The 26398-nt window shown below is 35.0% G+C and overlaps 1 protein-coding gene across 3 annotated transcripts; it reads left to right on the forward strand.

Moving 5' to 3' along the window:
• The first annotated feature begins 2091 nt into the window (after positions 1-2091).
• Positions 2092-15015, forward strand: LOC110465425. Of its 3 annotated transcripts, none has more exons than XM_021521221.1 (5): positions 2092-2382; positions 10657-10824; positions 11497-11744; positions 12718-12850; positions 13307-15015. In XM_021521221.1, the coding sequence occupies exons 2-5, from the start codon at positions 10746-10748 to the stop codon at positions 13711-13713; spliced, it is 867 nt and encodes a 288-aa protein (XP_021376896.1). In that variant the 5' UTR covers positions 2092-2382; positions 10657-10745; the 3' UTR covers positions 13714-15015. The 3 variants fall into 3 exon arrangements, with proteins under 3 accessions (XP_021376896.1, XP_021376899.1, XP_021376898.1); XM_021521224.1 differs by having other exon boundaries at positions 13310-15015; XM_021521223.1 differs by lacking the exon at positions 2092-2382 and adding an exon at positions 8349-8428.
• The last annotated feature ends 11383 nt before the right edge of the window (positions 15016-26398 follow it).

A 26398-nucleotide genomic window follows, 5' to 3' on the forward strand; every position in this document is an offset into this window, starting at 1 on the left:
TACAAAGAATATAACACCGTATATAGCAACACCTTCTTGTTCAGAAGAGTTCGACGTTAACAACTTATGTAAATATGCAGATATTTTCTTCTTTTGTGTAATTTATAAAGTGATGACTTTTAAAAACAACAATTAAATTCACAACTGTATGTATCACCGCATCTAAACTACGTTCTGAACATAAATATCTTCTTTTCGACATTTTAAGCTGTCCTCACAAACAAAAGCATGGGTACTGCAAGCGCCCTTCATGAGATGTTGCGAGTTTATTAGTCTGGAAAATTTTGCGGAAAGGTTAAATGCACATGTGAGATCTCAGAATAATGCTTCGACTATAAATAAAAGTATCACTAGGCAGAGTAAGGGTAAAGTTGACTTGCTTTTATTTTAGAGTAGTTATTTTATCATATTCACAAGTACAGTTACCGCCATCTTGAACCTTGTGTAAGTTTTTGATCTCTGGACGTACCAAATAACTACCCCTGTTATCATTCTGTCACGAGAAAGATTAAAACGTTGAAGGAACTTTACAAATAAAGATAAACACGAGCTTCGTAAGCATAGTATTGTTGCAGTTCAAACAACACACAGCAACCTAAGGGAGCTAACTCTCATTGGTAAGGACGGTTCAGCGTGGTAAACATATATATATATACCCTACATGTTTATATTCTGTCTTAAAACTCAAACTAGCATCTTTTATACTTGCAGTTGGCATTCATAGCGTATCCTTCTCGTCAAATATATTTATCTAGTATTATTCTGTTTTGCTGAATTTCAATTTTAAACGGGGTCTTCTAGATTCTACAAGATAATCCGGTAACAGTCGCAATAATTCCACTCGTTTTGTGTGGTCTTTTTTCCAATTCTTACTTGATATTAAAAACGAAAGGTTCACATATATCTCTCTGATCATACTTCGAACGTCAGGGAGGGTGTTGGATTCTGGACAGGAGGAGGCCTAACGTTCATCTGTGTCCCCGACTATAACACAAAAGCCATCTCAACATTTACTCATGGGATATTTTAGGATATCTTATATATTATACAATATATAATCTACATCATATTTAATACCTGATATATATATATGGAATTTCCCTGTACAATATGTAAGATATCGTATGTGGCTAGTTTTAACTGTACATATGATAACGGTGGTCTTCTAGCTTCGCGCTAAAGGGAAGAGCGGCGGAATAGAAAGAAAACCATGGTCGCCGGTTCGATCCCCGCAGCAAGCACATTACTCTTTTTCCTGCGACATCTCATAAAGAACGAGATTCTCGCGAGACTGACAATTAGTAAATATTGTAAAACGATTGTTCACGGCGGAACGACATCGCGAACAATCATTTATAAACAAATACCCTATTGTAAGTAAATGCATGTATATGTTTCAATCAATCCATCAACTTACAAACGATAAATCTTATTAAAGTCTGAACCGAAACGGTGGAAATCGGTTCAGCCTGAAATGTAGTGGCCTATTCCGACATATTCTGTCCAGAGGGTTTATTATTTAAAAGTCGAGTATCCTATAAACGCATTTGTATAAGATATCTTATATAGAAACAGACATTGTATATAAGATATCTTGTAAAATAAATAAGATATCTTATATAGTGTTTTATATATCTTATACAAATTTCTTTATAAAATATCCCATTAAGGATAACAGAGTTCTTACATCATATAGAAAAGTACATACACGTACATGTATGCAAGATACCCGATAAAGTAATCAAGACATAGTATTGAGATGTTTTATAAGATGCATGCATCTGATATATTATTGATATATCCTATAACATATACACGTACATAAGACATCTTATATAATTTTGTGAAACACAGGATCTTAATTAATGTTAAGTTGGCTTGCCATACCATATCCTGTTGATAATAACAATAGGAATACCTGTGCTACCCAGTTTCCTATCGACTCAATATCAATACTTGTATCAATCACTTATCATAATCCTTTAACAAGGAAGCAATATGGTGTCACCGATGACATAGAGACCGCCTATTTTTCATTTAGTCAGGGTGGCTTTATCTTCACTTTCTGTTACGTAATGAGCACACGTAATCTAATGACGTAATACCCAATGTGTACATGTACAAGGGCTATCAGTCAATTCGCTGACAGCACGGAGAAGTTGTAGTAATCACCAAGGTATGACCTGTTCAGTGAATACGTTATCACTGTGTACCGTATACAGGTAGGGACCCAACAGGAGCATACACAGCACATTAGTCTGTGGGTGACAGGTGTGCACCGGGGAATTATGTGATACCATTCTAACTTACCAACTTCTGTGCCTGATGTACACTTCGCTGGTTCACGTGTAGGATAAGGATTTTTACTGGCATCAATTTCAGGTAACTGTTGTTGAAATTATCGGCATAGTATNCCCCCTCCTGCAATAAATTGGGCTATGCAACGGACATACATGTCGTCCCCTTAAAGAAACTGTAACACATTCGTTTCGAAGTTCCATAATTTCTGTTTTAATAGATCTAGTGTATAGCATTTACTCAGAAATATTGACATCTTCAATTTTTGATACTATTTGTTTCCATCCATACACAGTGGCGGATCCAGACACCTATCTGGGGGGGTTTCCAAATTTCCTGGGGGGTTTTCATGTGGGGAAAAATTGAGGAAAGTGGTGAAAATACATGATTTTTAAAGAAAATTCTCAGGGGGGGGGGGGTCCTGAAGCCCAAAAAACCCCTCTGGATCCGCCACTGATGCATGAGCTTAATCAGCTCCTCATCCACTTAAACCACGCAGAGACGTATATATTACAATAACTATTCAATAACTTATTATCGAAATTTGTCACTAGATACAAGTACACCATGAATTTGCTTCCTAAGATGGACACCTCTCCTTTAGTGTGTTTCTGGCCTTATTATATCCAGTTTAAGCCTAGAAATTGAAAAGGACCTCGCTTATATTTAGAGGGACCCCGGCTACTTTTGAAAGGATTTTACATGTCATGTATAAATATATTATGTACGCATGTCCAGCACAAACTCTGATGATAAACAAATGTCTTTGTTCGACTCGTGTTAAATACATCCTCCAAACAATGACATGAACGTGTTATAATTCCTAGCAGTTGAGACTGGGTCTAAATTGTATCTGATATTATTTAACCTTATAGCCTGCTAGTCGGTGAAGCGTACACAAACATTGGCAAACGGTCAGCTAGACACGGTAATCTCATTGATGAACGTTAAGTCATACTGTTGATCTCACTATACTTGTAAACAGTAATCTTTACCATCAACAATTAGGTTACATCAGAGTTCATGTAAAGGGAGGTCATCAGTGACGACGATCGAGTCAAGTTGTTTCAAGTTTTATTCAAACTTTGGGCCATTGGCCCATCAGTATACAAAACATTTTTTAAACAAATCATGGACAATGTACAGAGGATGAAAACAATCATATTCCATTATAATACCCTTAATTTGTTTGCCTCATATATGAATTTTCCTAGTATACACAATTCTTTAATATTATGGACACTCAATAACTGGACGACTTTAAACACAGATGGTTTTTTCCAATAATAGCTTTTGATAAAACGAGATCTGAGATTTTGGAATTTAGAACAGACCAATAAAAAATGAAATTCGTCCTCTAATTCAGAGGGGGAGTTACACTGTTTACAATATCTACGTTCTCTAGGTATATTATTATACCTTCCAACTTCTATAGCTAAAGAATGGGTAGATGTACGTATTCGAGTTAAACAAATGCGATATTTCTTTGGTATATATTTTGTGAGGTAAAATTGTAATGTTTCTCCAAAATCTATTATATGTTTATACAATAAACATTTTGGAGAGTTTTCCACTGTGGCCCTTAGGGATTGTATGCCTTGATCAAAAATTCTTTGTTTTATCAATGGTAATAACAGATTTTGCTGAGAGATGCATGGATTTAACCAAACATCACTAAGACCTAGATTGTTTAATTCATCTCTTACTGCTATAGCCCAGTTGAAATCATTTCTACTACAACATTGTAATAAAAACCTATAGGAAGTTGATATAATACAATTTTCAGATTTTAATAATTTAAACCAATATTTTATCATTCTAATTTTTCTCATACAAACTAGAGGTAACCGTCCCAATTCAAGATATACCATGTTGTTATTGGCCGATTTCTTCACTTTTAGTAGTTTCTTACAAAAATGTAAATGTACATGTTCTATCTCTGGAGCTTTGTGCATACACCAAATTTCACTTGCATAGAAAAGGATACTGCTTACATATGTATCGAAAAGATGGAGCATAGTTTTTACATTTAAGTTTAATGATGAACACTTTGCAAATAATGCAAACATAGCTTTTCGTCCTTGGCTAGCTAATTGTTTTTGTATAGATGTGAATTTATTGTTGTAATTTAAAATAACACCTAGGTAAGGAAATTGATCCACACATTCAACCTTACTTCCTTTGTAATACCATTTTTCCTCATTATGCAATCTTCCACCTTTTCTAAAAACTACAATTTTTGTCTTTTCAGCATTTACAGTTAAATTCCATTCAGTACAATATTTTTCTAAATTATCAAGCATATCTTGGAGACCTTCTACAGTCTCGGAGAATAATACCAGATCATCAGCATATAGCATCAGATATAAACTGAGTTCCTCAAACTCATAACTACCCTTGCAATTTTGTATAAAATATGATTCAAAATCATTTATATACATAGAAAAAAATATCGGTGACAGAATTTCACCCTGTAATAATCCAACCCTGTTAAGAAAAAAATCTGACAACTTTCCATCTAATTTAACACAAGATTTAACATGAGAGTACATAGACCTTACAACTTGTAATAGCTTTCCTCTTATACCAAGTTTTGATAGCTTATTCCATAAATTTATTCTATTTACCATATCAAATGCTTTACGAAAATCGACAAAGCAACAATACAATCTTTTCTTATTAATAAATGATTTGGATATAATAGAATGTAAACAAAATATAGCATCTACTGTACTAAGACCAGGTCTAAACCCAAATTGAGCATCAGTTATTACATCATATGTTTCTGACCATTTTAAAAGTCTATTGTTTAAAACAGAAGTGAATAATTTTCCTAAACAACTTACTATACTTATACCTCTAAAATTGTTAGGGTCAGTTAGGTCACCCTTTTTATGTACCGGTGTAATTACAGCAACTGCCCAATCAGCAGGATAGAGACCAGAGTCCAATATATTGTTAAAAAGTTTACACAAAATAGGTAATAAAATATCCCTCCCTACCAATAAACTTTCATTTAAGATGCAATCTATACCATGGGATTTTCCCTTCTTTAAATTACTGATTGCTTTGCAAATTTCATCAATAGTAATTACTTGGTCCAATTCTTCATATAGTGGTACTTCATCTGAATGATTGTGAGATTGATCAGGTTCTTGATCAGAGTTATCGTTCCTGGCCAAATTTTTGAAGTGCTCAAATAAAACTTTCAATTCAATATCTGGTTTCTTGGACTTGGTTGCAGTGAAATTTCTGTAAAATTCCTTAGGATTGTTAAATCTCATGTATTCAAGCATGTCGCCTTCACACTTTAAGTACATTCTTTTTTTCATAGATTCTTTTAATTTATAGTTCCTTTTCTTCTCCACAAGCAGAGCATGATTAAATACATTTTTTTCCTTATTGAAGTTATACAGAGCTGATTTGTACAAGTTGTACAAAGTTTTCAATTCCATATCAAACCATGGTTTATCAGTATTAAAATTGATTAACCCATCTCGGCATGTATAATTATGGTTATCTTGATTGGCATCACAATATTTAGTTAATTTTACAAGGAAAGGTTCCATAGATTTCATCAGTATTTCAGTAAAACTACTCACACTAGTGTTAATATCAGACTGACTAACAGCATCAGGGATGGTTACAGCAACACATAGGTTCTCCTGATTGTCAGACAACAGATTTAAAAAACAATCCTTAAAATCATCATTCCATTTGTATAATGGTTTACGCTCACCACTTTCAGTAACCTCATGTGTAACAGTGTGATAAATCTGACATTTTAATTGAATATGCAAAGGAGCATGGTCAGAAAATACATTAAAATTTGAAATTATAAATTGTTCCAGAATATTAAATAATGAATCTGTAATTATACAGTAATCTATAGTACTCATGCCGTTGTGTCCATAGTATGTAAAATCATTAGAATATCCTTGTTGGTCTCTTCCGTTACATATACACATATTACATGATTTACATAGCTGTATCAGGCGATTACCAAAAGTGTTAATTACTACATCTGGGTTATGCCTGATTTTTAAACCGTCATCAGGTTCATAATTTATTATATTGGAGAGGCAATTTTTAATACTGGAATGAATTACATCATTCTGGATATAATCAGGTAGGATACCTGTACGACTATTAAAATCTCCAACCATCATAATGTCCCCGAGGGAACTATAATTTACAATACCATTTTCAAGTTCAAAGAAAAGGTCACAGTTGTACATGTTATAATATACAGAACTAGAAGGTGGCATGTAAACACATGCTATATATAAATCATTTTGGTTATCAATAAGGGTTTTCGATACCTTTAACCATATGATTGAATCATATATTGATTCAATTACAGATACATAATTTACAAACACGTTTTTAACAAGAATAACCATCCCACCACCTTGAGATCCTACAACTAGTAATCTAGGGTAAATATAACACGAAAACCCCTCAATTGATAAAGAATAATCATTGGGTATCCAACATTCAGATAGAAAAATCAAGTCATATGTCTTGATATAATTTAAAAAACTTATTGTCTTTAACTTATTGTCAAGTCCACCGTTTATGTTCCATGATAGAACTTTGAGATTCTGGGGCGTGTCCCCACACTCCACATTGTCCTATGAAACAGGATGATGTCCACGACCGACATTTCCTCGTCCACTTCCTCGTCCACGACTAGCTTTGCCTTGACCACGACTAGCTGTTCCTTGGCTGGCTCTGTTACCATGATTACTTGGCTTAGGGATGGCTCCACCAGTGTCCTTGGTAGTGGTCGCTATTACTGTAGGCTCGGTGTACAAAATACCATCAATGTACAACTTTTCACGCACAAAGTATGCCTTCTTTCCCTCGTCCCGAGCACTCTTACATGCTGGCCAAAGAGTCTGGTTTGGTCATAAGCTTTAGACAGCTGATAACTATATTGACCACGGACTTAGACAGTCTAATCCAATCCAATCTCGGCTATTGGTGATATACCTTGATAGTATACCTGTATGTCTGCTCAAAATAATGAAGAACTTGAACTAGTCAGATGTAGAATCAAGAGGTGAGATTGCTAATTCAATAAGCCATATATCACGTGATTAACACCGTAGCGAGTGCCGGACTGGACCGGATATATATATCCAACGAATTATTAATAAGTTGTATGATTCGATACTAATCAACGCGGCATGTATTGTATTTGGACTGACCCTATTTTCTCCAGATCTAGACAGAGCATCGTAGTTGATCTTTTATGTAGAGTTTTCATCATACATTATGTACTTAGGTGACAATCCAAGATGTGAATGGCAATAATTAATAAGAATTCGAGGTTCTTATAAACCGTTTTATCACAACCTAGTTCGAATTCGTAGGTCGTCTCAAAGCGGTTCACACATTATTACCCGTGTTACGTAACTGGAACTAATTATATAGACCACACGGGGAAATTTCTTATAAAAAGTAAAATGTTGTAAACTTCCACAATCAGACGTTGCCGATCTAAAATCATCTTGGTTTACGAACGTTTTATTGATGTAGGTGTTTAAAATGGTGCGTGCATTTCCTTATTTAACAATTTTCAAAACGACAAAGTCTGCTTAACATTTCCTTCGCAAAATTGATCCAAAATTCTTATTTGTTTTACCTGTGATTCGTATATGTATAAAACGGTATGCATCGTGAACACGAGACCCGAAGCTATATTACTTCTTCTGTTGTTTATATCCGATTGTCACCTTTGTAATTGTTTACCTGTCTTAAGGCTAATATGTATCGTAAAGTCATCGAAACCGGTTTGACTAACACATATCTTCCTGGTCATGTCCCTGTGTTGCCAGTGGCAGCGAGATCGAATTGTTTATATCTAGTGTAATTATACTGTATGTCAGCAAAAGTAAACAAGATCGAACATATGTCGTGAATTTGTGGTTATTATTTATGATAATGATGACACCTTATCAGTAAACCCAATACTTCACTTCCGGTACAGATGTCTTCTATCAATTAAAACGTCTTCAAGCAACTACATTAAATAGCGGAAGACTACTAGATAGGTTCCCCAGTGTGAATTGTGTCAGGACTTTTCTACATCATGATCAGTGTGTATTGTATTCACACAATATTGGTAAGGGGTTGTGAAAGGATTGTTATGCTAACGTCTGTAAAAAACATAAACAAAATTGGAGAAAATGTATGATGACTACCCGTAATTTTATCGATTACCACGTGTTAAAAGAAGACTTATGATTGGAAAATTATTGATAAGATATATGTATTATAGAAAAGACAGAGCCCGTTTAATTTCAAATAACCTATCGAGAATTTTGGACGGCACATCGTAATTATGGTAAGCCGAAAGAGCAATTATTCTAGACATTGAGAAACTCTTTTTTAGTCACCTCTGGGGGAACCTCAGCGGGAACTATTAATTTCGGTTTCATTTCAATATTTTGAAATATGTTGCCTATCACTCTGAGGAGCTTTCGTGTGTTTGCTTCTGTCGGAATATACCAGGTGCTAATTACAAGCTCTTGGATAACTCAGATATAGATTTGCTTAACATAAAAAACGGAAGGCGTTCCAAATTTCACACGGGAAATTATATCTGTGTGTTCCGAGTATGAATCAGGCACCTTTGAAGTTCCCAAAGGGGTAGACTGTTATGTATATTATGGATTGCTGTTGATTGATTTAGATATTTTATGTCTGACCATCGACTACCGTAAATATTCGCGTATAGTGTGCACTTTTTTAAGGAAAAATGAAAGGTGGGGTGCGCGGATACACAAGAACAATCCAAAACCAGTCCTTGGTCGCGACCATTTGATTTATCTTGATTTTTTCGAGGATTTTGAGGAATGTTTTGAAATATGCTCGCAGCGATAAACTGTTCGTTGAATGACTCCTGATTGCATTGTCTATTTAACCATTACGAAAAATTGCAAGTTTAAGTCACATTATACCACAGAATCATTTCCTATCTACTGATTTCAAGATTTGCCAAAAGTTAATGTGTGCAGTAATACCGACATATCAAAACAATCAAGATCGTTTAATTAGTTTATACTGTACGGATTTAATTGGAGAATCACACAACTGTCATTATTATGGAAGGAATAATGCCATCACGCCTTCAATCACATGGATTATAAAAACAAAGAGGTGCTTTAGCGAACAAAGAGTGTGCCGAGTACATTTTAATTACTCGGTAATACTGGAGTAATCGTTAGCTTGCATTGTGTTTATACAAGACTCGAGTACGGCTCATCCTGTCACATACTATATAAATTAGGAAAATATCGTATTAAAATAGTTTCGTTTGGATCGACACTGGCTTCCGGACGTGATCGTTTACACGAAGGACTGTATTGATTGAATTATATTCCGCCGGGTAGATTTTAGAAAGCCCACTGTTTTACCGATCTGGATATTGATTCCCTCGACATCATCTGACAAGCTTCCTGATGGAGACGACGTCTGACTTAACAAACCCCCGGCTGATGTTTTGTGGACAACAGATGGCTGGCGGTCCAGATTCCTCGTGGTGGGGACAAATGGAGATAATAGTGTTCCTCATGTTTATTATATTTCTCAACCAACATCGGATCATACGGGAAACATTGGAGTATTTCTGCGGATTGAACAGTTAACGTGATTTATTACAACAAAAATCTGTTATCACGATGTACATTTCGGACACATTTCATGCATTCGTCATACTGTAATATATTCCTGGCTGTACTGTGTAGTAGCATCACAGTAGTGTCAAAATACACTCTTGATGTCATGTGATTTCTTGTAATTTTTTTCCACGAAAGAAGAATTCCGTAAAATGGAACTTCGTTAGTCCGGATTCCATGACACAGCGCCTCCTTTTTATTCAAGACACAATGGGAACATCCGTTTTAATAAGATTGATGGGTATTTTTATTGTAGGAAAATATCTCTATCAGAGAACAGTTTCATGTTTTAATGATACAAGGACCACGGGGTGTCTGGATTACGGCGTTATGAATCTTCCTCTTTACTACTGTCTTTACCTTTGTGCTTTCTTCATAGAACAGATTGTATTCAGAATAAGAGATGCCGTATGTCTTGTTAAAAACCTGTGTATGGCCTTTCAAGGTTGAAATAACCTCTAGAGTTTCATTGTTCAAACACTTATGTGCATATATAGTTATGACCGATTTATATTTTGACCGATTTATATTTTGCCTTTTTATAACCTCAAACTGGGTCAATAGATAACACAGATATTACCGTACACTGTAAGTGTTATATACATGCTTGCGCTATCTAGTAACACCGACTTGTGACAGGTTGTTTTCAATAATCTCATTTCTGTTTATGCAGAGTTCTTGCCAAACTGGTAACCATGTACGACCTCTAACTTTTTGTCGTGGCCTTGACCTGTGACCCTGACCTGTATGACCTAACGTCCAATGGCAGTACCAAAAGTCATGCTTGTGTCATGTCTTGCTTCATTATTAGTGCTTGGGGAAAGTCTCCATCTTACAGAAGGTGAGTTTGAATTATGTTTTCATTGAGTTTAATACATGTATGTGCACATAATACCCCCTCCCAAAACAAACCATCGAAACAATTGTTGGTAATCGAGACGTGAGTCTTACGTCACATCGCTCTATTTACAAACGCGTAATCGCCAACTACGCAGCTGTTCGCAGGTATATGCCGATCTAGAGCCATTGTCATGGAAACAATTGCAATCAAAAGCTTCATCTAGATATGTATGTAAATCATCCATACACATAAATTAACTCGACATGATACATATCTTTATGTCACAACGAACATGTTGTTGATGGCTCAGATGGACTGTCAATTTATTCCAGTAAATAAACGATAGCTGACCTTGATGGATAACTATTCAAAACGACATGACACAAGTGTAAACAGCCTGCGGCCTTGCATGCTTAAAGATACAGTGATATTCTGGCGACATGATTAACGCCTGGTAATATATACACAATTGTAAATATTCATTGTAATATCGTTGTTTGATTTTGTTAAGACCACTTTTTCTAGTAATGAAACCTCAGTCAACCCTGACGTCATGTTCAGTTATATAACGTCATCAGTGAACAATTTAATTAATGCCTATAACATATTAGGGTAAAGAAATGGTGAAGGCGCTTTTACGTCACAAGATTTTATTTTCCCCCTGTATTGCAGCGGTCTCAATTGACCTCACAAATGTCACATGTGCAGAACCGCCGCACGTGGTAGAGGATGAAGGAGCTTCGCTGACGTCATACTACCTGACATGGGACGGACGTACCCTTTCCAAGGACTGCAGGGTGGGATTTAATCTGACAGATATGGACACTTTCCAAATATGTGTTAACATCGAAACATTTTCATTGGAGGCGTGTGCTTTTCATATGCAGTATTTTGAAGGTTCGGCTTCAGATTTAAAGCAGGTAAAAACCGTACAGTTAAAATCAAGTATGTTTAATTCGATTCACCCAAGTAAATGTCGGACTGTTCGTCAAGACGAATATATACGGTGTTGTACAGGGGCGGATATAGGAATTGATTTAGGGTGTTCCCAAACTTAAGAAACAAAACTTAATTTAACCACAATTTTTCGCACTTAGGAATCGACATACTGACTCTTTCCTATTTTCTGTCATCATATTATAGGGAATAATATATAGGGTATATGTCACTGATTATAGGGGAGATCAGGAAAAGTTTGGCCCCGGGGTTAGTCCAGTCGGGGCAAGTTCGGCCCAAGCAATATATGAAAAGCCGTGAAATTGGCTGGAAAACCTGACGTCGCATGTTTTATGACGTCATAATTATGCTGATTCTAACGTGGGCTGAACTTACTCCAGAGACTTCCTGTCCTAACTTACCCCAAGACAAGTCATCGAATCTTCAGACAAAAACAGTTTAACAGTTATTCAAATGTTGACATGTTAGCCCTTTCCTATTATTTTATGAAAGGCATGGAATGTCTTTTCAAAATGGTGTTCATGCACCTAAATTTCGAAAATGCAATGCAGCCTAGAACGGCTAATAAAAATGGGCCCATCATGCCCAAGTCTCAGCGACGTAAATTTATAATGTAAATTTATAATTCAAATTTCGAGAATCGCTGAAGTCAACATAATGGTCTGTGTTTGAGTTGACACAACATGTTTACCATTCGAATGTATTGGTCTTCATAGGCTAGCAAGATTTCTTAAATGCAGTGACGTGCACAGATATTGATTCTCTGAATTGTGCGAAGTGATTGGGGTTTGAAAATCAGTCGGAGTTTGTTTGTATTGTTGAAGCCCCTAAGATAACCGCTTCCCTCGCCTCTATCATGGCAATTACAGAAGTAGACAATTTAGCGAGAGTATTCTACTACATTTAACATCATCATAAATCCTTTTTTAATTACAGACAGTTAACTGTGACACCGCGAAAAAGGAATATTGTTCTCAATCTAACGAACTTTACATCAAGTTTACGGTGTCCCATCAGACGGCGTCCAGGGTGGCCATAACAATAGCTCCCCACGTCAGAACCGATAAATGTGAGTTTACTGCGCATGTCTATTGTAGGCGAAATACAATTTACTTCCGGTTATATTAAGATGTTGTAAGTTTGTTGAGACTTAATTTGATAATTTGATTTTGTAGCTTCAATAGAAAAGGTCGGAATCAAGTTTCTTTATATTTAGCATCCGATAATTACAAGTTGCCTTTTAACTCAAAGCAGATTTTTTTGGGAATGTTCTTATCAAGGATGTGATTCGAATTATATGATATGTTCAAGCTAAATTTAGCAATGGTTGATTGTTAATTTATCCCAAAATTCCAAAAAGATGACCTTTTGCACTCAACAGCTGTGTTGCGGCGTTATGCACATATTAGAAGTCATTGCAATTTTTAAGGTAATGTATTTACCATCTGCTACGTTTTCCCCAATTAAATTTCGAATGAAACTTTTTCTAATTCTATTACTATACATGAACTTTTTATTACTTCAGCAGTTTTGATAGCCATTGGATGCGTCCTCACCGTTGCCACATTTTGTGCCTTTTTCGTAACCATGTACGCCTTGAGGAGAAACGCAAGAACTGAGGGGAAATCGTGTATAGTGTGGAAGTGTCTTGATGTGTGTATACCAGAGAAAGATCTTCAACCTTCCTCAACACTTGACTTTTCATTACAGACAATCACTGTTCCATTTGTAGACTATTCACAAGATCAGGGCTCACGAAGAGAGGTAGAGTCCATATCTGAAACAATATCCGATCCACCTCCTCCCTATGAACCCCCTCCCCCTTCCTACGAGGAGGTGCACAATCCAAAGTTTGAGGGGCGGATAAATATACAAAACTGTGCAATCGATGACGTCAGAACTGAACTGACATATTCAGGAATCACGTTATAGTGCACTCTACCGGATATCCGGTAAAATTTTGTGATAATGATAGGAAACAACGGAGAGTTTTTCTGGCAATTACAATGTACAATGTACAATTTGACAACTAGCAGCTTGTACTAGAACGTGCCAGGAAACGTTACATTTTGTTTATGTACCAACATTATCAACCCAATGCCAGTAATCTATACATTTTGTCTATGTACCAACATTATCAACCCAGTGCCAGTAATCTATACATTTTGTCTATGTACCAACATTATCAACCCAATGCCAGCAGTTTTTGAAGACTGGAGTATTTAAGTAACATGATTTTTTTATATATTTTTTTTTTTTTGCTTTCCCTAAATGTCCCTAAAAGGATGTAATATACAATATGGTCCTTGTGGTACGTGGTATGAGACCTGGATACTGTTGATAACCAACGTAAGTTGTGGAATGTTTCTCACCAGCAAGTTAATAAGATGCCTGAAAGTTAATTGCTAGGAAAGCAATATTTTAACCATAATTCCGGTTTCTGACCGTGAAAATCATGACGCCACAAAACACTAGAACCTCATTTTTTTTCAACCAATGAAAACATTTCCAGGATTTATATTTGGTATAAACCAAGGTAATCCATCACTCCCACTGGTTTCTATACAATGGTAGGGATACAAGGTAGAGCCATGTCTCTATGTCTATCTGTGTATAGAATTTACGGTTATTATATGTAATCCAATACAATTGTTATGCAAAATATTAGTAATAGTGGCTAAATTAAATAAATTTACTTTGTTATTATTATCAAAGTTTTACTTCATACACAAACTCGTATTAAACGTATACTGTGTGTAGAAAGTGAAACCTTGATATTACATGTTTCCAAACTGATGAATCTTTTTGAAGACGTCTGTAATTTATAATTCAATTATTTCATTCAGCACTAGGCAGCCACGTCTGATTTCTAGATCATATAACCTGTTTGTGTTTATATGTTATAACAAGCATCTAGTTCGGATAATTAAATACTCATTTTTATATTCAGTGTAAAACGACCGCGCCATGTTTATAATAACGTAACGGAATAGCTTCAGGAATGTATTACAGTTATACATTATTTAGCAAAACACTCTATTATAATTAATAATAGTGAAATAATTTATTACTGATTGATTATGTTATTGAACTTTTGTATATCAATGTGAGTTGATTTTTGTCCGAATTTTGTTGAGGCGAAAAAAGTCGTCAACTTCAGCAATGAATGCTCTTAACCGTTAATGCTTGTATGTCTATATATATTTTGTAACAATTTCCAATAAAACGACACAAATGATATAAAAAAAATCTGGTATTTGTCTTTCATATGATGAAGAGATTGTCGGTTTAACCGTACAAGGAAATAATTTATGGATCTGGTTGAGAGTTGAGAGACGACAACTCCACACTTTTGAACTACAGAGACAGCTGACGAGTACAATGGACGAGTATTATGTTTACTACGGAGTAAGACCTAGGTGAATTAACCGCTTCTAGTGGTTTTGTTAGACCTAGGTGTAATAACCGCTTCTAGTGGTTTTGTTAGACCTAGGTGTAATAACCGCTTCCAGTGGTTTTGTTAGACCTATGTGTTATAACCGCTACCAATGGATTTGTTAGACCTAGGTGTTATAACCGCTTCCAGTGGTTTTGTTAGACCTAGGTGTTATAACCGCTTCCAGTGTTTTTGTTAGACCTAGATGTAATAACCGCTACCAATGGTTTTGTTAGACCTAGGTGTAATAACCGCTTCTAGTGGTTTTGTTAGACCTAGGTGAAATAACCGCTTCTAGTGGTTTTCTTAGACCTAGGTGTAATAACCGCTTCTAGTGGTTTTGTTACACCTTGGTGTAATAACCGCTTCCAGTGGTTTTGTTAGACCTATGTGTAATAACTGCTACCAATAGTTTTGTTAGACCTAGGTGTAATAACCGCTTCTAGTGGTTTTGTAAGACCTAGGTGGAATAACCGCTTCTAGTGGTTTTGTTAGACCTAGGTATAATAACCGCATCAAGTGGTTTTGTTAGACCTAGGTGTAATAACTGCATCAAGTGGTTTTGTTAGACCTAGGTGTAATAACCGCTTCGAGTGGTTTTGTTAGACCTAGGTGTTATAACCGCTTCTAGTGGTTTTGTAAGACCTAGGTGGAATAACCGCTTTTAGTGGTTTTGTTAGACCTAGGTGTAATAACCGCTACTGGTGGTTTTGTTAGACCTAGGTGTAATAACCGCTACTAGTGGTTTTGTAAGACCTAGATGTAATAACCGCTACCAGTGGTTTTGTTAGACCTGGGTGTAATAACCGCTACCAGTGGTTTTGTTAGACCTAGGTGTAGTTATCGCTTCTAGTTGTTTGTTAGACCAAGGTGTAGTAACCGCTTTCAGTGGTTTTGTTAGAGTTAAATGTATAACCGCTTCTAGTGGTTTTGTTAGTCCAATGTGTAATAACCGCTTGTAGTGGTTTTGTTAGACCTGGGTGTAATAACCGCTTCCAGTGGTTTTGTTAGAACCAGGGGTAATAACCGCTTCTATTGGTTTTGTTAGACCTAGGTGTAATAACCGCTTCCAGTGGTTTTGTTAGACCTAGGTGTAGTTATCGCTTCTAGATGTTTGTTAGACCAAGGTGTAGTAACCGCTTTCAGTGGTTTTTTTAGAGTTAAATGTATAACCGCTTCTAGTGGTTTTGTTAGTCCAATGTGTAATAACCGCTTCTAGTGGTTTTGTTAGACCTGGGTGTAATAACCGCTCCAGCGGTTTTGTTAGACCATGGTGTAGTAACTGCTTCTAGCAGTTTTGTTAGACCTTAGTGTAATAACCGCTTCCAGTGGTTTTGTTAGACCTAGTTGTACTAACCACTACCAGTGGTTTTGTTAGACCAAGGTATAATAACCGCTACCAATGGTTTTGTTAGACCACAGGTGTAATAACCGCTTCCAGTGGTTTTGTTAGACCTAGGAGTAATAACCGCTTCTAGTGGTTTTGTTAGACCTATGTGTAGTTACCGCTTCTAGCGGTTTTGTTAGACCTCTGTGTAGTTACCGCTTCCAGTGGTTTTGTTAGACCTATGTGTAATATCCGCTTCCAGTGGTTTTATTAGACCTATGTGTAGTAACCGCTTCTAGCGAAGCGAAGCTCTTAAATCGTAACACATGCGTGCGTAAACAGAGTTGCCTCCCCTTGCTACACATTGCCTTTTTTTCGTCCGGAAGTAGACGTCCAGTGGTAAACAGGAAGTGTATCTTTGAAGCAAAAACAGCTGTGTTTCAACACAGCCATGAACATCTTCATGTAGTGAAAACAATCTTCATGTTTTATTACTTGTTTATTGAGCTAAAAAAACTATATACATTCTGAATCAAAAAGTCTATCACATAAAATCTGATACTAACAGGCATGAAACTTCGTTCGGAGATTATCATACTATGACGTCACAAACACGCCACAATTCGTCGGCCTTTATCGGTTATTTCCGTAAGGATGAAAAATAACCAGAAAATTCTCATGTCCGTTGCATTTATCTCTTTGTCGGCGCTTCAAGATTTTTTTTTATTTCAGTTTTTTGTCACTGGCACAAAAAGTAAAAATGGAGATATTTTCTGGAGATCCTTTTTGTCATCAACCAGGTTCTGTTAATATTTCTACCTCGAGATATCTTCAAAAAGAGCCGGCATTAAACCAATAGGTCAACGTGTACATTTATGTTTTCATCATCTAAAACTTTCATCAGTTTTTGATTTCCATTTGTTGAGAATATGAACGAAAAATTAAATATTTTTGAAAGTCTGGTTATAGACTTTACATAAATTATTTATGCATCACCACTCGTAAAAGAAACAATGGTTAATGCATTTATGATGAAATTTACATAATTTTCCAGACTTCCAACCCGAGTTCAACGCCCTTTTTCAGCAACATATTACTTTTTAACAACGCGTACCGATTTATAACTAATTACAGACAGAAACTGTTAAATTCTATTTGGCATCATTACCTGTCAAACCTCGGTGACAGTTACAAAATTTGTTATTCAATCCGGTGTTTCAGGATGGAACAGTGATTAAGACTACATATCGATATAACGACGATCTCTCAGTTACATTAAAGTATAACAATGTTTTCATTTTTTTATTTTAGTTTTTAACTAACATCTTTATACATTTACTTAGACTAATTGTCAAATATGTAATATGCACTTTTTCTATAGCAATTACTAAACAGTTTTTTTCCTAAACTTATCTCAATCATTCTTTTTGTGCCCTAACGGAAGCACGCAGAGTATTTAATTCTTAATGTGGGAGGAAGCTGGAGTATCCGGAGAAAACCCGCGTGGTCGGGCAGGTGACCGGGATTGAATCCGGCCATCTTGGTGAAGACGAGCGCGCTATCCACTGTGCCACCCGACCCATCATATACGTTACGCACAAGAACAAATATCTACTTTAGCTTTGACTGGAAGTAAATGGCGTCATTGATGTTAACAGTACATTGTGAATACATTTTTAACAATCATCAATGATACAAAAATCTACATACGGTAAACTGGGGCAAGATCGGCCACCCCTGATATTTTAGTTTTTGAGCTAATATCTACATCTTTAAGAACTAAGCAATTTAGTTGGCTGGGCATTGAACGAAAAAATGTCGAGGAAAACTCTAATGTAAAACTTAACGGGAGAAAAATACTTTTGAGGTGATAGAAAGAAAATCATGATCTCGTTCTAGTCATGCGAACTTTTTGAAACGGAATTGCTTACTTTTTTTACAGTCAAACGTGTAGCACACTGACAGCTTCAAATGATATACATAAAAGCCAAGCCAATCACTCACTACCATATTGCTGTACGATAAGAATTTATTAAAATATCAATTTAATGGGGGCCGAACTTACCCGAATGCCTGTCCGAATTTATCCCATGGCGGGGCTCGTTCGGCCATCCGATCTTCCGACAGGAAAAGTTAAATAATGTTCAAAAACGGACGTGCTGCCATACTTCATAGAACGGACTTTAATAATAAAAAAAGGGGGGGGGGGGGGACTTGTTGACTTCAAATACAGTTTACCTTATCGCATTCTGAAAGCAGTATTCTGAATCAGTAAATATCAGAGATCAACAAAAGCTACGCTTTTAAGGCTTTGCCTTTTCATATTAGTATAACTTCCCTTTCCAGGTTTCTCCTGTTTAGTTTCGGTCTGTAACTTCCTGTTTTAAATGACTAGCGAGTCTGTAAGTAAAGTATTATTTCGTAAACTAGTAGTTGGGTGTTTTGTTTTATCTATCACCTTTCTCTATATTTTTCCAATGAACATTTCTTGGGAGGTTTAAATTAAGGTTTATCAAAATCTTTTGGCAAACCCTGATGTTCTAATTATCCATACAGAAACAATTGGCAGATCAAGGACGTAAAGCCATGTTTGCTTTATTTTCTAAGTGTTCAAATATTAGTCTTAATTATAAAACCATGCTGTGTTTGTTTGATACCTATACGTTAGTAGCATATTGTACTACTCTTGTGGAGTGTGGGGTTCGACCAAAGGGTTGGACATTACAAATGTACATTTAAATTTTTGTAAGAGGTTACTTAAAGTTAAACAATCAACAGATAATGTAATGGTATACTGGGAACTTGGTCGTTTCCCTTTAGAATATACAAGAAGGTATAGAATAATTCAATATTAATTTAAACTGCTCGACACGGAAAATTGTATTTTGAATACTGCATATGATTTTTTTTATTAAAGAAAAGCACCGGTGTTTGTTTCAATTGGGTACACTATGTAAAAGAGTTGCTATGTACTCTTGGTTTCGGTGAAGTATGGCTTAGCCAATCACCATCGAACGCTAAATCCATTTTACCTTGTATACGTCAACGAATTTTTGACCAAGCTCAACAATATTTGAGAGGTTTATTAGAGAGTTCCTCGAAATGTTTTTTATGTAAGGATATTGTAAACCATTTTCCCGTTCAGTTTTATTTAACTAAGTACATGCCTAAGAAATATAGAATATGTTTAACAAAACTTCGTATGTCTGCACAATCTTTGGCAATTGAAACCGGTCGTTATAGAAATATCGAGCGGAATAGGAGATATTGTGCAATGTGTAAGTCGACTACTGAAGTAGAAGACGAATATCATTTTTTTATTAATATGTAATATGTACAACGACTTAAGAAGTCAATATATCAAAAAATACTATTGGCAAAAACTTTCAATGTTTAAATTAATTCAGTTATTGTGTGTCAATAACAACAAGGAATTAAGCCGTTTTGGCAAATTTATTTTTGAAACAAATAAGATAAGAGCTATATTTCTTACTCGTACTCCATTTTGTCTTGCTGTTTCACATCCTTAGTATGTATTGTATGTAATATGTAATTTGTACTCATGGGCCGTAAGGCCTACAGTCAATAAATTGAACTGAACAGTAAGAGATTTACTTGGCGGAGAAAGAACCCCAAAAAACAAGCCAGATTAGACTTTTTCCTTATTTCAGAAAACTTAGTTTCTTCTATTAATAAAGCTAGTATTGAACCTGGTTACAGAACTTATCATTCGGCCCCTACCATAACTATAAAAATTTTAATGATTTTAAAAAAGGTAAAGGTCTTTGGAAATTTAATAATTCTCTATTGTATGAACAAGACTATTTGGAATTAGTTGAAAATATAATTGAAAATGTTAAAATGCAATATTGCCTTCCAGTGTACAACCGCCATTCTCTTTCCTGTGTTTCTGATGGCATAATTCAATTTGTGATTGATGAACAGCTGTTTTTAGAGACATTGCTGATGGAAATCAGAGGTAAAACTATTTCTTATGCCTCATATAGGCAAAAACAACAGAACCTTAAAGAAAATGAACTTAAGAGAATTATCGAAATACTTGAAGCTAGTACAAATCCCAACAGTGAGGAATTAGAAGTTAAGATGAAAGAATTAGAAGCTATACGTTTAAAAAAACATAAAAGGAAGTATTATTAGGGCTAGAGCAAAATGGATAGAGGAGGGGGAAAAACCTACATCATACTTTTTATGTCTTGAAAACCGTAACTACACTTCAAAATTAATTCCAAAGCTGCAAAAAAATGATGATATTATTACAGAACAGGAAGATATTTTAGAGGAAGTACGTACATTTTATGACGATTTATACAGATTTAGGGAGGTAGATTATATTAATCTAGATAATTACCTTCAGGGTTGTAATGTTCCGAAGTTAAATCAAATTGAATCTAATAGTCTAGAGGGAAGAATAACAGTAGAAGAAGCAGGTAAGGTACTAAAAAATATGAAGAACAATAAAAGTCCCGGTTCTGATGGCTTTACTGCTGAATTTTTAAATGTTTTTAGAAATATTTGAAGTACTTTGTTGTTAGATCTATCAATTTTGGTTTCTCTATCGGCCAGCTTTCAATCACACAAAGACAAGGCATAATTACTTGTATTCCCAAGGGAAATAAACCGCATCATTTTATTAAGAATTGGAGACCTCTTTCTCTTTTAAATATCACCTACAAAATAGCATCTGGGATAATCATAGAATTAGGAAAGTTTTAGATAAATTAATAAATAATGACCAAACAGGTTTTTTATCAGATCGCTATATAGGGGGAAATATCCGTTTATTATATGATGTGATGCATTATGCTGAAGAAGAAAATATTCCTGGTATGTTACTTTCAATAGATTTTGAAAAAGCCTTTGATTGTGTCTTATGGCATTTTATTCAGAAAGTTTTTGAATTATTTTAACTTTGGGGATGATACCAAAACATGGGTAAAAACAGTACATACTAATGTTTAATTTCTGCTCCAATCAATATTCGACGTGGATGCCGTCAAGGTGATCCAATCGCCGCATACATTTTTATTCTTTGTGTTGAAGTACTTGCAGCAAAAATGAGAAACAATGTATATATTAGGGGTCTTGACCCATAGCTGTGGGATGAATCAGCGTTCTGCCCATCTGTTTCATGCTATTGGCATGGAGTGGTGGGGTGGGACGGGGCTCGTGTCATATCTGCGGGCAGGACGTGTATGCCTATGCATCCAGGTCATCTTGATACTTACTGAGTTTTTAATTACTTGTCCCGCGGGGGCTTAATATTACGGATGCTCGTGTGCATACTCCCATACTGATAATTCATGTGTTATGACACATGTTCATGTTGGTGTGTGTGTGCATGCGGGCATCAGTGGTGGGCCCCAGTGGTCAGACTGAACCCTAACAATTTTAAAATGATAAACTCACTCTTAACCTATTGTAAGTACCTAGCAGAGGTTCCTGGGCAGGAAGGGGGAGTATACATGTATATAATAATCAGATATCAATATGCTTGCGTTATATATACACAACCAGAGTACCTGTGTCCCTTACTACATTGTCACATTATACTCATAATTAATAATAATAGCTATATCCGCTATGTAAGTCAAAAAATACTTCTTCTTTCTAATGACATTGAGCTTAATCCTGGTCCCATGCAAAATATGGAAATCACTCATCTTAATGTTAGGTCTGTAAGGAACAAACTTGATATAGTTGATTCTGAGCTGCACCTAAATGACATTATTTGCTTAACAGAAACGCATCTTACACCAGATATTCCCGATAATTATATTATGCTAGACTCATTTCCAAATGAACAAAAGATAGACAAAATAGGATGGGGGGGGGGGGGGGGGGGGGGTGTCTTGATATATTATAAAAGTACTGTTCAGACTAAAAGAAGATTAAACCTGGAGCATGATGATATCGAACTTATTTGGATAAATGTGCATACTGGTAATCGCAGATTTTTATTAGGGTGTATATATAGACCGGAATCTAATGTAGAATACTGGACACAACTTGCTATTCTATTAGATAAAGCTGTTGATACCTCACTAGACATAATTTTAACAGGTGACATAAATATTGACATGTTAAATCTACATCCTAACTCACATCTCAGCAGAATTCTTACTAAATATAATCTGAACAGTCTAATAAATGAACCGACAAGAATCACTCCTAATAGTTCAACCTCTATAGATATTGTCTTTACCAATAATACTAGAATCATCCAAAATACATGTACAAGCCCTCAGTTCTGTAGTGATCACTCTCCTATACATATTACAGTCTCCTACTCTGTCTATAAACATAGGTGTTATAAAAAGACTATATTACTGTATGATAATGCAGATTTTGACCAAATGAACATATCACTGAGAGATATTGACTGGATGACACATGCGCAAAATAGTACCTCAGAAGAATTTAACCAAATACTTACCAACAATATTAATCAACAAATAAATAACTATATTCCTTCAAAAATAATTACTATACGTCCAGATGATAAACCATGAGTACATAATGAAATTAGAACTAAGACAAAAAAATAGGATCCATAGAAAAGCAAAATCAACTAATAGTCATTACCACTGGAATGAATATAGAAATATTAGAAACGAAACTATTGAAATCATAAGGAAAACGAAAAATGATTATCTTGAAAAAGTACAGAGATCTCTGAGTGATAAATCCTTACCCCCATTTAAATGGTGGAAAATAGCTTAGTCTATATCTAATTTTAATAATAAATCAACTAGCATTCCTCCTCTTGATCATAACGGTATATCTCTCATACATCCTATAGATAAAGCTAATACACTAAACGATTACTTTACCTCAATAGCAACATCCTCTCCTAATCTTGACCCACTTCCACCTATTGTAAATAACTATCCTTTCCAATTAGAAAGTATTGACATATATGAACAAGACGTAATCGACGAACTTGAACTACTAAATGATAATAAACCAGCAGGGCCTGATTGAATTATACCCAAACTAATTAAAAAACTAACACCTTCAATATCATATCCACTAGCATTACTATTTAACAAAACGATGGAACTTGGACATATCCCTGCATCATGGAAACTTGCTAATGTTAATGCTATATATAAGGGTAAGGGGTCCCAAAATGATGTCAGTAATTATAGGCCAATCTCAATTACATCTTGCTTTAGTAAAATTATTGAAAAAAGGCTTCCTGCCTGGTGACTCAACTGTGAATCAATTATTATCTATATATCACACTATTATTAATAGTTTAGATAAAGGTAAAGAGTCTAGATTTGTCTTCTGTGATGTAAATAAAGCTTTTGATAGGGTTTGGCATGACAGTTAAATAAATAAATTAGAAACTTATGGAATTAAAGGAAAATTACTGGCATGGTTTAAGAACTACTTGTCCGAGAGAAAACAAAGGGCTATTACAGAAGGACATCAGTCAACTTTTAAATGTGTCAGTGCAGGAGTGCCTCAGGGATCTGTCCTTGGTCCATTTCTCTTCTTTCTCTATATAAATGACATCACTAATATAGTTACTAGTAACATTAAACTTTTTGCAGATGATACCTCCCTCTATATTATTGTTGATGATAATCCCATTCAAGCAGCACAAAATCTCACTAATGACTTGCAGAATATATGTTCTTGGGCTAAATCTTGGGATATAAAATTTAATGCATCCAAAACTAAAACTATGATCTTCACACGGAAAAAAGAAACTAATCACCCTCCAATCTTCTTCTCTAATCAACCACTAACCGACAGTACTAACCATAAACATTTAGGTCTTACTTTTAATGAAGATGGTAAATGGGGTCAACATATCCAAAATATTTATGATACAGCATATAAAAGAATTAATATATTAAGAAGTCTTAAAACCTCACTTGATAGAAGTACACTTAACACTACGTATATATCTTATATTAGACAAATTTTAGAATATGCTAATGTAGTTTGGGAAAATTGCACTGAACAATCAAAATTATTTTTAGAATCAGTCCAACTAGATGCTGCTAGAGTAGTGACAGTGCTTCGTAGAGGTACATCCCATCATAAATTGTACAAAGAATTGGGACGGGAAACCTTAGCAGATAGAAGGGGAAAAAATAAATTAATTGTAATGTATAAAATATTGCACAATATATCACCAAAGTACCTTAATGATATAGTTGATCCTTTTTAAATGATTTAACAAATGTGAGATACCAGCTTAGACTAAATAGAGTTTTTAACCCCCCTGTATGCAGAACTGATAGCTACTTTAATAGTTTTTTTCCCTCAACCTTTCGACTTTACAATTAGTTAGACCCAGATATTTTGAATGCTCAATCTCTTCCCCACTTTAAGAAACTAATTAACATAACTAATAGAATACCTAATAATGATACTCAGACAGTGGTAAAAATTTCTGGTGATAGAAAAATCAATATTATACTATGTCAAATTAGAAATAATACTAGCAACTTAAACCTTGATCTCTTTAATGACCATCTATTAGAATCTGCTTCATGTGTGTGTGGTTATATACAGGAAACAAGTTATCATTACTTCTTTCACTGTGCCAGATACAACAATCACAGACAAGTACTCTCTGCTACTCTACTCAATGATAATCATTCGCACTATCCTTTACATATTTTACTAAATGGTTGTTACCATTGTGACAATGAAACCAATAAAAATATCCTAGAGAGTGTCTCAACCTTTATCTTGAACTCAAAAAGATTTATATAACTAGAATTATCTATATCAACTTATATTATAATGAACTGTAAATAATCTAATATTGTAAACATGAACAGCAAACATGCATATGGTTATAAATATCATTAATCGCTTTCTATAAACACAGTGTGAATATGATATACTCTCCCCTTAAATCAACATGGACCTGTATTTTGTAATCAATAACAAGTAGTTGTATAATTATATTCTCAATGTATACGTATTATAATGTGAGTATTAATATACCATACAATATTGACATAGATTATTCCCTATTTTTAATTATATAAGCCTAATATTCAACTACATGTATCTATGAGTCACTCTGTGTGGATTTTGAACTCCGAGGGAGAATCTAGTCAAGGAATATGTCAAAAACCCACTCAATACTCTGGTGAGGTCAAGAAGTAGCACAGCTTGTCTTGTGACCTTTCATAAGCAGTTAGAGTTATCTCCCCTATACCATATGACTTGCACATTGATATCTGTTATGTATATAAGTTGTATTTCTTTTCAATTTTTCATTTCACTGATAAATTATAATATATTTATATGCTGATTTATACAAATGCATGTAGGAGAGAACTGATATAGGCATAGCCTGTTGTTCGATCCAATTCATGCAACATCATGAATAAAATTTGTTGAAATGAAATGAAATATATTAGGGGTATCCAGGTAGAAAATGCATTTATTCTAAATTTGCAGTATGCTGATGATACTGGGTTGGTGCTGGATGGATCAGCAATGTCATTAAGGGAAACTATCAATGAATTAAATAATTTCTCTAAGATATCGGGGCTTAACATCAACACTGATAAAACACATGTTATATGGATTGGCAGTAAAAGATTTAGTGAGGAAACTTTTTTCCAGATTTGAATTTAAAATGGGGGGAGAATAAGTTTACCTTTTTAGGAATTGACTTTTCTGTTGACTTAACGGAAATACCCTGATTGAATTTTGATAAGAAAATAGTGAAACTCAAAGCTTTAATTAAGCGGAATCTGACCCCAATAGGAAAAATTAATGTAATAAAGTCCTTGCTACTCTCTCAGCTAAATTGCCTTTTATTACTTTACCAAACCCCCCGATGAGGTATTGTT

This window comes from Mizuhopecten yessoensis, unplaced genomic scaffold (genome assembly GCF_002113885.1).
Source record: "Mizuhopecten yessoensis strain PY_sf001 unplaced genomic scaffold, ASM211388v2 scaffold11075, whole genome shotgun sequence".
NCBI lineage: Eukaryota > Metazoa > Mollusca > Bivalvia > Pectinida > Pectinidae > Mizuhopecten > Mizuhopecten yessoensis.